The sequence below is a fragment of the Dreissena polymorpha genome, chromosome 15 (assembly GCF_020536995.1).
Source record: "Dreissena polymorpha isolate Duluth1 chromosome 15, UMN_Dpol_1.0, whole genome shotgun sequence".
NCBI classification, from domain to species: domain Eukaryota; kingdom Metazoa; phylum Mollusca; class Bivalvia; order Myida; family Dreissenidae; genus Dreissena; species Dreissena polymorpha.
The window spans coordinates 15,000,241-15,017,358 of record NC_068369.1 but is presented as its reverse complement, the minus strand read 5'-3'; the positions used below and the strand labels follow the sequence as shown (position 1 = coordinate 15,017,358).

Here is a 17,118-nt window from a genome sequence, read left to right as displayed (position 1 = left end):
GTTGGTTGGTCTGTTGGGAGTATGTTGTTTGGCTGGTTTGTCTGTTATTTTGTCTGATGGATGGTAAGTCTGATAAATTGGTAAGTATGTAAGTCGGTTTGTCCATTGGTTGGACGGTCCGTTGGTAAGTTAGATGATTGTTTGGTTGGTTGGCTGATTGGGTGGTATGTCTGTTGGTTTGTGTATCGGTTTGTTCGTCAGTAGGATGGTATGCCTGATGTTGGTCGGTTGGTCTTTTGGTTGGTTGTTCTGTTGGATGGAATGGAATATATGTTGCTTGATATGTCTTTTGGTTGGTTGGTTGGTCGGATAGTATAATAGTTGGTCGGTCGGTTAGTTGGTTAGTTGGTAGGTTGTTTGATTGGTTGGTTGATACATTTTTTTGTTTATGTATCAGTGTTTTTGTATGTTGAATGGTTTGTCTCTTTGTTGGTTGCTTGGTACATCCGTTGAGTGCTCTTTTGGTTTATTGGTCTTTTGGATGTTATATGTATCGATTGATATGTTCATTGAACTAAAATAATTATGTTTTATCAAACAAAATGATTAAGACTACTTTATTAAACAATTAATAGCTTTCTGAGAGAACGAATTTTAATCGAATTACTTCTATTGCATGATATGAGTAATTTTCAGGTAGTCAAACTACCTCAAGTTACGTTTCAAACTATATGTTAGCGACTTTATCTGATAACTTCCATGTGGCCGTCTTAAATGGACATTTGTTAATGTATTGTTCTGTAAGTGTGTGCTTAGGAAGCTTGCATGTATAAATGACTTAGGATTGGTCAAAGTCTATCTAGGTCACTGTTACTTGTTAGTGTTAGTTAACTTGTTAGTACTGCGCTGAATTGTTTTTGTTCAGGACGAATTTTAATCGAATTACTTCTATTTCATGATATGAGTAATGTTCAGGTAGTCAAACTACCTCAAGTTACGTTTCAAACTATATGTTAACGACTTTATCTGATAACTTCCATGTGGCCGTCTTGAATGGACATTTGTTAATGTATTGTTCTGTAAGTGTGTGATTAGGTAGCTCGCATGTATAAATGGCTTAGGATTGGTCAAAGTGGATCTAGGTCACTGTTACTTGTTAGTGTTAGTTAACTAGTTAGTACTGCGCTGAATTTGTTTGTTAAGGTAGCTTACATGCATAACTGACTTGGGATTGCATAATTCACATTTGTCACACGTGTGCTTCCATAAAGGGCAATGTCTGACACTGATATAATCAAAATACATGACTTGAATGTCAAATTTGTGTAAAGGTGGTGTATGTCGGTATTAACCACCCTCAGTTATAGCGCTTGATTTGCAGAAGGAAGTGTATTTGTGTATCAAGGTAAAAACGTCACATCGATTGCTGTCAAACTTTAAGTCCTGCTATTGTTGCAATATATAAACGAAACTTAAGTCATAAGAGTGCACTTGCAATTGTATGAAATGTGAGGTGTTACACTGATGTGTCTATACATTGTAATCATGTGTAACTGTATTGGAAATATATTATTGCTTCAAATCGTTTTATCCACTCAATCAGTAATGTGTACTTGTTCATTGTAATGTGTCATTGAGTCCATCCTTATAATTTTGCTACACTTCATTTCTAAGTCGCCTGTTGCATATCACGATGTCAAACTGTTCCATAATAAACTGACAATGGACCTTCATGTGACACTGAAATATTTATTATTTATGGATTGTATTCATATGTGTAAGATGGGTAAATGCTATTAATAACAACACATTTGTAATTCAATGTCAATGCAATCTATTTGGTAAGATAATATACCATTTACAGTATTTCATTATCTTGATTTTGCTCTGTTTCGCAGTAAGCGCGTGTGCTGTGAGTCCCACAGGGGACAAGTTGTACATTACAAGCAAGGACCATGACAAGCTCCTGACCCTGGCCAGGGATGGATCAGTCCTGAATATCTTCTCAGACCCAGAATTAAAACGTCCAGGTGGTTTACATTTGACCTATGCGGGCCAGGTGCTGGTCTGTGGATTCAGGTCCAACACTATACAACAGGTGGACTGCGAGGGGAGGAGTAAGCTTGCCACTCTGGTTACAAGGGGTGAATTGGAGCATCCAAGTGTAGTCTGCTACTGCATAACCACATCTTCCATCATTGTAGGATGTAGTAGCAAAAACATCCTTGTGTTCAGAGTGCAATAGCTTACTATATGAAGTTAAGTAAAAAGTGATATTCATTACAACGGAAATGCGATTTGGTGTATTAGAAAGTATGTATAGTTAAATGTTACGGTAAAAACATGTTTGTATAATTGCAAACGTGTTTTACATATCTCATCGTTATTTTAATATGAATCTATTATTTGTATTTTAATAAGCAAGTAATCATAAACTCTTTGTCAAGAAACACAAAGCAATTAAGGTATAAGTTAATATTTGGAAATTAATATACATGTACATTTTTGTTATATTTTTAGAGGTCAGATCCACATACATGTAAGAAATAAAAATTGGTCAATCCTAAGTATTCGTAAGATATTTAAACTTGATTTTGGATTATTAAAGAAGTGTCATGGACTTTTATAAAACGACTTTGATATTTTGAGTAGTATTTACTGAAAGGATATAAAATAATGTGATTTTATTAATTGTTATATTGATATATTTTGTTACTGGCTAAGCATTGCTAACTATTGAGTTGATACTTGTGCTTCAAGTTTAATTAATTTTCTTAACACATGAATTGCCACTTTTCTATAATACTGAATAATATTATTACCACACCCGTTATATGTTTGATTTTATAGCAAAGGAATGTGACTTGCAGTTGAGACATTTTTATTTAAGCCGTTATGTAATTAGTTTTTACGTTACATATAAGCTTGCCATTAATGTTCTGCTGTTTTGATGTGCATATCTGTTGTGCATTACCTCCTCGGGCAAAAACATTTGTGCTACACAAACTATCTCACTGTTAAAACGTCAGCTGTTAATCAGTCCTTTAAAAGAATGTACTGTGTCAAACAATGTTTAAGAATTTAAAGAAAAGCATTTCTTCTAACAGATCTGACATTAAAGACAATTACGTATGCATTAAATACATCAAGAATGACACTGTACTCGATTGCAGAACCTGGAATTTGATGCAACATCTGCAGTCCGGTGTGCTCCAACCGAACCCGGACTTCTTTTAGGGCCCTTCTACCTACCTGGTATAGGCCCGACGCTTCAATGCCATCCGTTTTCAGAAACAATTAATTCATTAGCGGAGTGTAACTTCCATTGCAACCATCCTACTGTCAGTATCAGTCAACTTCTTTTATCGTGTCTGGTGAGCGTCCGCTTCGGGATCATTAACCTGGTGGTTTTTATCCAAAATGACCAACTTAGCACCGGGTATCCGATCAGCCATGAATCAAATTGAGTCAAACAAATACAATTATGTTCAACACAAAACACCTGGCACGTCCAAGCATACCTGTTTAGGGTTCATTAAGGAAAGGCGAAATAAAAACACTTAATCACCTTTATCGCGTAAATTAGGAGATTATTCAGGGTGTTTTAAACTCTGGCGGGAATATAAATTTAAACCTTGACATAACTAGGTAGATATCTCCGAAGACAGGCTGCACTTGAGTTATTGTACGCGGACTCGTACTTATATGAATTCGGCAATTTAAGTTCAGTTTGTCTTGAGGATGGCTAATTACATAAAAATGCAGACGAAGAGTTATGTGTTTTCTTCAAAGAGTTAACTGCAGCCATGATATGGGCATTAGTACGGATCTTTCAACAACAAAACCTGACCTAAGTATTTTTCAAGTGACTGCCAATAAGTATTGACAGGATGTGTGCCGTGGTCTGGAACACATTATTATAATGGTCATCATCTCACAGCTGTAATTTGTATTGAAACTGCGTGACAAATTTACATTTAATTTAACCTGATTGTTTCTTGATTGAATCAGAATCATAACGCGTATTGTGCCAATTGTTAGTCCATTTTCTGCGTAGAACCAGTACTTGATGTCTTTGGAGAAGATATTTGGAACGTTTCCTGAGTAAATAGAAAATGCACGACCTTCCGATAGTTAGTCGAAAACCGTATTCACTACGACACCGCGACACTTAACATTTGTTTGCACCAACATAAATAACGCATACCGGTTAAACAAGCATTCACTAACTCGGTTGTGATCTGTGTAAGCGGTCCTTAACAGCTGAGAACTTTTGTATGCATGAGGTATTTAAAGAAGGTTGTTTTTATAATGTCCTTAATATGCAATTACATGCAGTAATACGAGAATCCTATGAGATTCCTTCTCTTGTTTTTTTTACATTTAATAGGTGTATAAAATCGAAAAAACGATAATATAAATTCGCATTTGTACAGCCTTCGAGATTAATTGCGGCGTGATCACTGCAAATAATAACTTAAAGGATACAGCAATCAACCAGTTATATATAATGTCCATTTTATATGTTATATGTTAATATTATTGTACGCATGTTTGAACATGCAAATGTATTTCTTGTGCATGTTCTGTTGTTATTGACGTAACTGTTTTATTTTATCTGCTCAATCGCAGATAAGGAAAGTTAAAACGAACTTGTTACCATGCATATTCAATATGAAATTTAAAGTGCTTTCAAATAATGACTTGTTTTGTGATGTATTTGGTATGATGGAGTGTCTGCATCGCTTACCCTGGTTCAATTCCTGTACCGTTTTCGCGCTTTGTTTCATACCAAACGACATTTCCACTTTCCGAATATATTTCGGGTGATTTTTTTGTAATAAGTTTAGCATTAAATACACAGTTTACCTTGCATTTTCAAACCTCAACCAAACAAAAGAAGTCTTTTTTATAAGATTTTTTTCCTGATGTATGTTGTTACGCTTTTAAAGGCTGCTTAATGAATTTATATTGCATACATTATGTTTATTAACGAGATTTTTAGTCTGAGACTTATAAAGGAGCTATCTATAAACAGTTTATTGATAGACGTTTGTACCTAAGTTATATTTCTCATCATCTGTGCAGTGGTAGCATGTGTTCGTATAATAGTTTATAATATTGTTTAAATTCATTGATTACATGATGTATGAATATTTTATGTCGTACAAAGCATTTGAAAACAATATTTCAAGTGCCTTTTATGATATATTCTGCGTGTTAATAAAAAATGATTCTTTCATCTTTGCCTTTTCTGCCCCATAAAACACCGAAACAAAATGACAGTTCTAGAGCTACAACGATTCTTTCTAATCATCAGTCGATTGTGAATGATTCGATTGAATTAAACCATTTGTTTACATATCAACTGCATCGAAAGCAGAAATTTTATTGAGTATATGTATAGCCTTTTCTCTAGGAAGAATTAGTACTTGGTGACTTTCATTGAGGTATTGACATTGCTCACAAACAAAGAGAGATGGGTCGAACCTGGATTTGAGTTCTACTTAGTGTACATGGTAACCCTAACCCTAACCCTTACCCTAGTGTACATGATTGAGCTTTTCTTGTTGTTGACAATGTGCATGTTTAAGTCGCCTAGCACATTGCAGCTTAATTTTGACAAGAATGATACTCTGAACGCGTTCCTGCATTTATATGGAGAACTGCGGTTGCAACCAAAAGTTCAAAAAAACTGTAAGAAGAAACCATTGAAACCACTGGCTCCAAAAGAGAACATTAACGTAGGATCAGTACCGAATTAAGGCCAATATACAGTGAAACTTTGTGGCCTACCCTCCAGGCAACTAGTCGGCCTATATCAACAGAAATATATCGAAACATTTGCAAATGGCTATATTTTCATTCAGCAATTGAATTATTTAACCAACAAAGAACAAATTAACTGCTTTTATGGGGGGCATTCATTATAGGAATGACCTAGAGTGAAAGAGCACTGTGTTGAATTAAACTGCAGTCTGAGCCTCAAATGAACATCTTGAAAACGAAATCAACAGTTTTACGTTATGGTTTGGTTTTGCAAATAATAAATTATTGTTACTTTCTAAGACCATGCCTAGCCTTTAATCGGAACATAACATTGATATACAATAATTGCAAATCTGGTAGGTACAATTTTCTTGGATTTAAAAAAAGCATTTGATCTTGTGGACCATAGGGTTCTTTTACACAAATTAAAACTTTATCATTTTAATGATAGGTCATGCGACCTATTTTCTTCATATCTACGCAATCGATTTCAGTTTATCAAAGCAAACAACACTACCTCTACTTGTAAAAGCATCATTGCTGGTGTTCCCCAAGGATCTATTTTAGGACCTCTTCTATTTCTTATTTACGTTAATGATCTTTCGCTAGATCTTACATGTGATTCTGCAATGTATGCTGATGATACAACATTGCACACTGTGGGAACAAATATTCAAACACTTCAAAATAAGCTACAAACAAATCTTTCAATTGTAAATGATTGGTGCCAAACTAATAACATGATTATTAATCCACTAAAAACTACTTGTATGGTATAAGGGTCAAAACGGAAAGCTCAAAATATAACAGATCTAAAACTTAAAATTTCAGATACGGTGATCAAAACAGTAAATTGTCAAAAACTTCTTGGCCTTCATATTGACAATACTCTATCTTGGAAACTACACATTAACAGCGTTTGTTCAATAATGTCATCACGAATGTTTCTTTTGCAAAAAATAAAACCATATCTAACCCTTGAAATGCGTAAGCTCTTCTATAATGGTTATATCTCACCTATATCCGACTACGCATGCGTTACCTGGAGTTCAGCGGCCAAAACGGAAATTAATAGAATAGTCAAAATACAAAAACGTTGTGGTGCACATATTTTAAATAAAAAGTACAACACTAATTCAAAAATACTATTTAAAGATCTAAAATGGTTGACTTTCGAACAGCGTAATCACTATTTCACGTCAGTTATTGTATTTAAAGCATTTCACAATCAAACCCCAACATACATACGTGACCTTTTGACACCTTCACAAAATAATCACTATAACTTGCGATCTTGCGAAAAGGGGGATTTAAAGCTAGTGCGAATACCCAAAACAAACTATTTTAAACAATCGTTTGAATTTTCTAGCAAAACAATTTGGAATTCGTTACCCCAATATATACGTCAAACAAACAATTTAGTTACATTTAAGAAAAAATTAAAAGCTTATCTTTCTTCCACACTTTATGAAATAAACTGAACATGCTTCATGTTGTTTTAGTAAATAACATTAGTTTAATGTTTAAATACTGTTCTTGCATAGATGGTTATTGTAGTTTTATGTCTGTCATTTGTTTTAAATTATAATATATATCATTATATGTGCATGCATATATGATTCTTTATGTTTTGTTCTTATTGCTCAAGATGAAATATGATGTATTTGTTGTAAATTGTATCTTGTTAGAAGACCTTGTTGAAAATAAGAAATGTATTATATAAATTGCATATTATGTAATTTCATCTGATGTATTTCTTAACAAGTCTATCTTCTTTAAATAAAGATTTTATTATTATTATTATTATTATTATTATTATTGGCTTTGTCAAGAAATTAGTTTAGTAATACTTGTTTTTCTTTTGTCACGGTCTCATCGGCCCCCTTAAAGTCGTGCAGCCCATAGACAGTTGCCTACTCTGCCTTATGGGCAGTCCGGGACTGGGTAGGATCAAAGCAACTGGGGGTGAAAACATTGAGTCAATAATGTTACATTAAAATCAACCGTTATGTTAATGTTTTATAGCATGGGAAGTAATGACGATGTATTTGTTTTCCAAAAGTATACTTGGGTTCTCTCCATTGCTGATATCACGGGTCAATCTCAAGTCTACACTGGTTGAAAGAAGCAGGACCTTCGTAGCTCACTTTTGAAGATTTTAACATGATATGTATCAACAAGATATTAATATTTATGGTTTTTAATTGTTGCCGAAAAACAACTTTCCAATGGATGCAAACTGTTCTTTTGAATATTGTTTTCACCTTAAGATATTTACGATCGATACTTGTTGAATAAATCAGACAATGCTCCTTAAAGCGCATGTCATGTTTGATTAAACAAATCATATTTAATCGTTAGAAATCGTATTACAAAGTGGTACTGTCTCTTGAAATGTAAATGTAAAATAATATAACAGTGATATTGTGAAATTGTTGGTAACATTCCTTACATTCATTATGAAGAGTGCAACCTCCATTGTTAAGTTAGAACATGTATTAATCATATCACAAAAAATACATGATATGAATACTTTCATTCGCAGATAGATGATCATGTTTATGATGGTGGTGTCAGTGGCGATGGGAATGATGAGGATGTGGATGGTGGTGTTAGTGGTGATGATGATGATGGTGGTGGTGATGGTGATAATGATGATGATGGTGGTGGGAGTGGTTGTAGGAATGGTTATGATGAAGATGATGATAATGGTAATGATGGTGGTCGCTGTGGTGATAATGATGATGATGTTTGTGATGCTTATGATTAAGATGATAATGATCGTGGTGTTGTAGTGGTGATGCCAATTATGATTAACGTGGTGGTGGTGACGGTTACGTTGATGATGATGATGGTGCCGCTGCTTCTGTTTAGAATGAACATTGATGAGCAGGAAAAGGTCGAAGACAAAGACGATTATTTTGTATTAACTATGAGTACAATCGTGATAAGTATACATAACACATCGCGTTTAACTTCGTGAATAAATAATCTTGTTTTATTATAATCGGTATGTGGCTCATTGTCTGTGTGTTATTGGGCAGTTCGTAATTCTTATTATCATTCTATTAGGCTTGCTTTTTTACGCACTTCTGGACTGTGTGTGTTATTCAGCGTGCTCGACGTAGAAATGTCGTCAATGCAGATACTTGAGAAAGCGATTTCTGTGCCACGTGCGATATAAAAAAAATGTTAGCATGCAATTTTATTTCTCTGCACGTGCATCTAATCATGAAATACGCACGTGGACTGTGAATCATTTCATTGACGATATTGTTAGAAGACTGCGAAAATGTCATCAGTTTTTTTTTGTTTAGTTGGGTTGTTTTTGCTGTCTTCGACAGCACTTCTGTTACATCACTACGGGTAAGATAAACAAGCCATACTTGTCTTGGGGTACCTAATTAACCAGCACTTACTGTACCAACTTATTCCTGCAGCTGTCAACTGCCTTTCTTCAACCACTTGTAGGTAGAGTATGGCAGTAGAAAAGATTTCTCCACCATTTATGTTGGCTGGATGAGAGTCGAACCTCGGATTTGTTGTCCAGCGGTCTACCGATTAACCGGGTTTAAGATGCCATAAGGTTAACTTGAGGTTTTTATATGTTACAATACAATTAGAGTGTGTCTGTAAATGTCACACGGGCATTTGTATATGCTTGTTATATGAAATATGAAAGCCTTTCTGACGGACAGATAATTTGTAGTTTGGTGTAAACCATTTCATTTATAAAACGTATTTAAAACATCAAAAATGAATAGTTCTTGATACCTTTACCATGTATGTTTTTTAAGACGTATTTGCAATGCTTACAAGGGAATGGGAATTAAAGTGCAGTAAGCTAGCCATTTTAATTCGTTTGCATTCGATGGTACACATATTGATATTATATCGCTCTGTAACGCAACACCCTGGATACAAAACGTTAGAAGAAAGTAATCTCTTATTTTCACGTGATCACAAAAAGCCGCCATTACTCGCTGGTTCCTTCGTTAATTCCCGGATATCGATTATTTTACATTGAACCTTTACACCAGTATGTTAGTCACTTGGAAAAAACAAAACAGTTATCGTTCACTTTCCCCAAAACATTTCAATTGTTAACATAATTATTGACCATGGTGTGCTTGCGACAATACATTATTTTAAACCGTTTAATATGATAAAGAATACTACAGAACAGAATATTTATTCAGCTTAGGCATTACAAGCTTATCATTTGACAAATATACAATACAAGATACATGACATGATATATGTTGGATATTATCAAGTATACATTTTTGCAGTCAATATATTGATTTGGATACATAATAATTTTAAATAAGAGCATTTACTGTTTAAATGAACACCCACTTAATAATATTTTTGAAGTCATTTAAATAATCTTTACTGAAATGAAGATACTATTTTCTAAATAATGGTCAAATAATAATTTGGTAATAACAAATCAAATTCTGGAAAATTAAATACGAATTGACCCATGCGAATTGTCTATTGTACAATATACATAGTTTAAGTGTGTATGGTTCAGTGAAATAGTAACAGCAGGAATTATGTGATTCATTTTAACTGGTACCCCGGGACGAAACTTGACGCACATTCATTTAGCCCGATTTCGTCATCACTGAAACATGTGAATCTGTTCAAAGGCGCTCGATGTCAATGACAATGTTTTTATTTATTTATTTATTTATTTGTTTTTTAGTTACCCGTTGTTTATTATAATTCATACACATACTAAATTAATACAAATCTTCCGACAAAACGTCTTCTTATGAAAAAGATAGTTCGACTATGTACATAGATATTGACAAGGTAAATCACTCGCCATTTTCTAAAGCAACGGAAGTGCGTCATTATTCGTTGCAACGCGAAACGATTGAAAATTTTGGAGGGTTCTGTTCATGTCGTTATATTTTGTGACACTACGAGGATTGCTTGTATAAAGTAAAAAATACTTCACTCATTGTATGAGCACGGATGTCCGAGTGTTGAAGCGTTAAATTTTTACTTCAGGGTTATTGGTTCGAGCCCCGTTGAGGGTTACTTGTTTTTTTTTTCTGTAATTGTATTCTTGATTATGACTGTAACGTTTTGGATCCATTTTTTACATTAATCAATATAAAGCGTTTAAAGACAAACTTCAATACATGCAACAATCTGTGCAAAGGTCCCTTTAATGCATGTGCGTAAAGTGGCGTCCCAAATAACCTTATACATTTCTCACAGGATAATCAGGAACGACAATTTTCGCTTTTATGTTATTTTTCGGTTAAAAGTATTGTATTATATCACAAAATCCAGTTTAGGCGGAAAGAGTCGTTTCTGATTATCATGTGCGGACTACAGACGCTTATCTGGAATGACACTTTACACAGATGCAATAAGCCCCGTTTTCGCAGAGCGACGCTCGTATTTATTTTAGATTTCCACTAAAAGAAACATCAACACCACTGATAGTTGCAAAGATAATCATGTTTACAGTTGTACGTTTATAATGGAGTTGCAATATCAATGCGTGGTGATTTTTTTATGCTTACAGGACGCATTTGCATTAAAATATAACAAGTACAATGGTTATACATCACATGCTAATTGTTCTTTTTACGTTTTTATATACAACAATAAACACTGCAAAAGTAAGCCACAGGAGACATACAAATACAAGCATGACTATCGACATTGGACTGCAATATTTATGAAAAATTATATATTCATGGAGTTTCCATACAAATTTGTTCTCTTGAAGATTGAAAAGTAACACTTTCAGCCTGTAATTACGACTTCTATTGTTTTTTCTGTCTCAAAATTAATTCATAATTGAAATATACAGAAGCAATTTTACGTAATGGTCACAGGCTTCGGCGAACAGGAACGACAGCATTGCCCAGGGAGTCTGGGGCCATCACACGCGGCACACGACATCATTGCGCACATGATAAGACCTCTTCTACAACTGCAGCGTTTACACGGGTCATTATCGGGCACATGCTCGCCTGAAAATAGAAAGTAGGATTCAACACGTGAAATTCACATGCATATGATTACAATGTATTTATAACGTGTTTATATTAATTAAGTTTCAACATTTGTTATTTCAAAATAAATGCGATAAAATGAAAGGATTCTTAATATGATTTCGATGAACTTCGCTCTTTTAAAGCAGTATTGTTGTAAAGACTTAAAAGTTTTTGTTTATATTATATACAGAAGCGGATTGATGTTGCGGAATAAAACACAGAAGCAACTGCACGCAACGTGTAAAAGCAACCCTCAATCATACATTATAGAACAATTCTATGCTCACTTTTTTGTTTTCCTCCTTCCCTTATTTTTTTGGAAAAAAATAATTTTAAACTGACTAATGAATTTTTCACCATTTGTTTGATATCATTGAATCATTTATGATTTGTTAACACGTGAAAGTCTATTCAATTATTATTTAAAAAAATCGTTGATTAAAAACATGCATGCCGTAGTTATTGAACCCGTTGCCTCTCGAAGGAAAGCACATGCTTTAAATCTACAACACAGCGGCACTTAGTCGACCGTGTTTCGTAATGGGATGTGTTTCTTGTGTTTCTTGTTTCTATATTGACCATATAAGACGACAATACATTTTGGTCATTACAGGTTCAAATCCTTAAATCGCTGGTCAGGCGCACACAAATAAAACACCGTGCGCCAGAAAATGACTTTTAAAAAACAATTTTAAGACAGGAAACGTCCGCAAAACAGTATTATCAATGACTGGATAATGTTTCTTGTTTTCATTATGTTTGTTTGACTTGTTTTGTGTGTGCATGCTTTGCCATATGCAACAGTATTTAAATTACATTACGACTGCCAGTTAACCTACTAACACTTTTCCTGTGTTTACTCGATAGATAATAATTGTACATACGAATGCGAGTTACTAACAAGTGACCTATTTGAATCCGTGGTAGTGAGGCATGACTTGCGAAACACTTTATTACTGATTTCCCACATGAGCTATCTGGTCGATGTCGTTTAATGAGCCTTGTATTCGGAAAACTGGACTCAATGCATGTGCGTCAAGTATCGTCCCTGATTAGCCTGTTTGGACTGCATATGAGAGGCAATACCTACCGTCATTGTAAGTTCGTCCATCCTTCACACAAACGATCTGCTCGGCTAAAATATAAATAATACAAACATAAAACACGTTTAATATCTAATAATACTATAATAAAAAAACATTAAAACGTATATCAGAATTTTTTTAACATTTATGATTAAGGATAGATTGTTGATAAGCATTAATGTCGTAATTTTCAATACTTGAAAGAAAAAGTAATGGGGTTGTGCGTTAGTCGAGTGGTAACACACTGGTCTACCATTCCAGAGGTCTGCGGTTCATTTCCGGGCCGCTGCACCGGAAAATTCAGAAATGCTTCAAGTATTTCCCACCCTACTAGTGATGTACTGGTATGAAACTCAGGTAATTCTCGCGTGTATCGGTGCTATACACTGAGCACTTAGAAGAACCAAGGGATCTATTCGCAAAGAGCTAGGGTATCGCGTCCGGATTCCTTGTATCGCAATACTGTCTCTTCTGCATGCTGTCTCTTCAGCAAAACCAAAGGACCCCATTGGAAATAAGTGCTTGCGTTTTCATGGATTATCCTTGACCGCAAGGTCAAAATAAATTTATGAAAAAAAAACTAAATAAATAAATATAAATAATGTAACTGTTTAACTTATGAATCTATTAAAATTCCGAACATTCATTTGACACGAGTCTTCCAAATACGAACCACAATATAATACGGTGGTTTAGTTTGTTACACACGTGCATTTGGAAGAGCACGTGCAGACATGTGAAGAAAAACGCAAGCTTTAAGGCCCAATGTTAGGAAAAGCATTCATCCTTCATTGGTTTAAAAATACTCGAACGTTTTAGAGTGCAACATGCGTCCGTATTGTAATATATACATGATGACGGTTTCGCCCATGTACCATAGAGGGCGTTTATTATTGGTTGATATGACTTCACATTTTATTGATCTTCGCTCTGGGAAAACATGGTTTATCGATTGGGCGCACAGTGTCATCCCAAATTTGTTAGTTCAGTCTGCAATAGGTAATCTGGACAGACACTTTCATGATAAATGAGAATGTTCTGTCCGCACAGGCTTATAAGGGGCGCCATATTCCGCTTTTATGGAATTGTTCGTATAAATAAAATCTATTCTTACGAAAAATCAAGTTTAAGGCCCAGTCTCACTAGGATGCCGGTGGAGCCCTGGAGCAAGATCCGGGATCTACCGGGATGAACCGGGGCTCTACCGGGATGAACCGGGGTTCCACCGGGGACGACCAGGAACAACCGAAGCTCCACCGGGAAAGTATTAAAATGATTAATTCCTCAGGAATTAACCGGGAGCCACCGGGAAAGACCGGCCATGACTAGCGCAGCACCGGGAACAACCGGGACGGCACCGGAGCTCCACCAGGGCCCATACATACCCCGGAAGAGCTACGGCAACGCCCCGGTTGTCGCTGGTGTTGCCCCGGTGGAACCCCGGTGAATGCCGGCAGAGTCCCGGTATAGCTAAGGTACATCGGTAAACCGGCGCTCTGCCGGGACGTCAACGGCATTTACCGGGGCTCCGCCTGGGCAACTGGCGACGACCGGGGTTAAACAGGGGCGTTGCCTTAGCTCTACCAGGGTCTAATGCCGGTATATCCCCGGTGAAAGCTGGTGGAGTTACGGTATACCGGAGCTCTGTCGGGACGCTGCCGGCTTTCACCGGGGCTCCACATGGCCATTACAGGCGACAACTAGGGCTCTGCCCGGGTTTCACCGGGATAAACTCTAGCTAGTCCGGGGTTCACCGGGACTCTGCCGGGTTGTAGACCGAAGCGGAACCGGGAAATTGTGTGACCGCGTTAACAAATGTATACGAATCATCCCGGTTCACGCTGGTCGTCCGTGGTTAGCAAACCGGGATGGACCGGGGCTCTACCGGCAAAAGTGAGAATTGGGTTTTAGGCTGAAAGTATCGTCACTGTTAAGCATATGCGAACTGCACAGGCTAACTTGGGATGACACTTTACGCACATGCGTTTAGCCCGGTATCATATAATTAAGCATCTCTTTTTCATTCCTTTCTTCAATACTGCTTATATTTAGCGGGCAACATTTTGTTAAACAAATGGAAATGTTGGCGCTAAGACGTCATTTCGGTTTACTTTAAAACCCACTTTATGTGAAACTGTGAGTACATAAATTCGTGTTACAAAACGCATGAGTTTCGGAATGATAAAACATTTAGTGAATTGTTTTGGGCCACGCTCAACATTAAATACGACATGTGAGAATTTGGCCGCTTTAACAATCGTACGTAAATTATTCATATTCTTTAAAACAGTGATACTGTTTCATTTTAACAATAGCGGGACCCGTTTTCAGCAACACACGTTAAAATTCATAATTCATATCTTATCCACATGGAAAAATACATCCCAGTTTGTGGATACGAAGACTACCAATGAAGTTTTATGACATTTACAAACGTTCTTAACGCAGGAAAGTATAATTGAAGCTGTTTAAATGTGACATATAATTTAAGAAACATGCACTTGAACTATTTTGTGATGATTCGTTATTTTAAACCTTAAGTCTTAAGATTGCCTGAGGGTCTTTTTCGAAACATTTGACATTTCTACATACATCCAGTTTATAAAGATGTTTAATATCAAATAAAAATAAAAATGTTTTATCATTTTTTCTCCTGTAAAGAAATCTACTGATATTACATTACATGTATATATTATTTTATCTGTTATGTAAACGTTTTAAATATCATAGTAATAGCCTTTTTACAATTTAACTATTGTTTCCGCTTAATTTAGCCTGTGTAAACTTAAGTGGACAATTCTCTGTAGGTTAAAGACCCAGATAAACAAGTTATATTGAATAATTGACGACAATAGTAATGTGAGGAGAAGTTAACAAAAAATCATAAACTTACATTAAAAATCGATTACCAAATAGTCACTACCGATTAATCAGTTGAAACACATTAAGTTATACTTTTTTACAATACAAATGAACCTCGTCCATAAAAAATGGGAAAAGCAGGCTTAATATATGTGCGTAAAGTGCCATCCCAAATTCAACTGTGCAGTCCGCATATGCTTATCATGGATGATATGCTTATCATGGATGTTATGTTCTTCCGATGTTATGGTATTTTTCGTGTAAAAGAATTCTGTTCTTAGCAAAATCCAATTTACGCAGAAAGTGCCGTCTCTGATTAGCCTGTGACGACTGCACAGGCTAATCAAGGACGACATTTTACGCACATGCAGAACCCGGTTTTCCCTGAGCGAGGCTCACTTATTTTTGTAGACTACACATAATAGTTAAAATATTATTTTTAGCTTATAACTCTTCACGTTTATGAATCATATTACAAAACAATCAGTGATGATTCTCATGAATTTATATTTTAAAACAAAAACAAATTAAACCATACAAGTTATCAGGGAAAAACGTTGACCACACAACGATTAAAACTATATCACCAGTAAATAGACAAAAGTACAGACAAAAACAACTAAGGGTAACATCAATAACATAAGACGACAAACACGTTGTTATTTGTTATTAATTATTTTAATTGATAACAGTTATTTTACTTAACCATTTTAGGAAATAAAGCAATGGATGACATGAATGAAACAAAAAATATATGATTTTAAGAAGAGCTTTCAACAGAAAAAGACGCACACAATTACACCAACGTAACATACAAATACACATGGTTAAGAACATTAATAGAATCAAACAAAACAAAACAAACATTTCTTTATAAAACCCACTAGAAACATATATAAAATTTAAATTATACAAAATTCGCACCTGGTAGTCGGCAAATCGGACAGCAACTTCCTGGCGGCGTATAAACATCAACACAGTCTGGTAGGACGCACGTCTCTTGACACTCGAGCGGCCGAAGTGGCTCCAACGGCACAGTCGTCGGATCTAGACGTGGGTCCCTTGACAAAGGCACCGGGGCCGGAAGTGGTTTTCTCGGAACGGCCACCGGTCGATCGGGAGCCGCAAAACAACCATAGGTCATAACGGCGGATGCAAGATGCATAACAAGTGATGACACCATCATTAATATTCTTAGGTTCGAATGCGTGTTTAAACGTTAATGTGCAACCCTATGTATGATGATAAAAGTAAGCAAATCCAATGCAACCGCTATGAAACAAGTGTTAAGAATTGTATTATGAATGTGTTATACGCGTTAGCCTATGTTAAATCAACCACAATCACATTTTCCTGAGGTATAAATCGTTTCAATAATTTAAACCATCCCAAGGCAGTTGGGGACTTTGAATAATACAAACATTAGCTAAACGCAA

The 17,118-nt window shown here is 35.6% G+C and overlaps 2 protein-coding genes across 14 annotated transcripts in view; one reads left to right on the top strand and one right to left on the bottom strand.

The window, feature by feature from the left end:
• Positions 1-5,182, top strand: part of LOC127859567 (centrosomal protein of 112 kDa-like) — a 41,515-nt gene extending 36,333 nt beyond the window's left edge. For all 13 annotated transcript variants that reach the window (XM_052397055.1, XM_052397056.1, XM_052397052.1 and 10 more), the window contains one exon: positions 1,839-5,182. Coding sequence is in view for 1 of the 13 variants with exons in the window: in XM_052397053.1 (XP_052253013.1) it covers positions 1,839-1,841 (3 nt within the window). In the remaining 12 variants the exon portion in view is untranslated. The remainder of the gene's footprint in view (positions 1-1,838) is intronic.
• A 6,046-nt stretch (positions 5,183-11,228) lies between these two features.
• LOC127860929 (kielin/chordin-like protein) lies at positions 11,229-16,865 on the bottom strand. Its single transcript, XM_052399245.1, has 3 exons — positions 16,607-16,865; positions 12,826-12,870; positions 11,229-11,711 (listed from the first exon to the last, which is right to left on the bottom strand). The coding sequence occupies exons 1-3, from the start codon at positions 16,863-16,865 to the stop codon at positions 11,557-11,559; spliced, it is 459 nt and encodes a 152-aa protein (XP_052255205.1). The 3' UTR covers positions 11,229-11,556.
• Between the last annotated feature and the right edge of the window lie 253 nt (positions 16,866-17,118).

What these genes read in the sequence shown, in the direction of transcription:
- LOC127860929 (XM_052399245.1), bottom strand. Translation starts at nt 16,865, where the DNA reads ATGGTGTCATCACTTGTTATGCATCTTGCATCCGCCGTTATGACCTAT. An exon ending in TCCGATTTGCCGACTACCAG is followed by an intron (nt 12,871 to 16,606) that starts GTGCGAATTTTG and finishes TTTATATTTTAG; the next exon opens with CCGAGCAGATCGTTTGTGTG. An exon ending in TGGACGAACTTACAATGACG is followed by an intron (nt 11,712 to 12,825) that starts GTAGGTATTGCC and finishes TTCTATTTTCAG; the next exon opens with GCGAGCATGTGCCCGATAAT.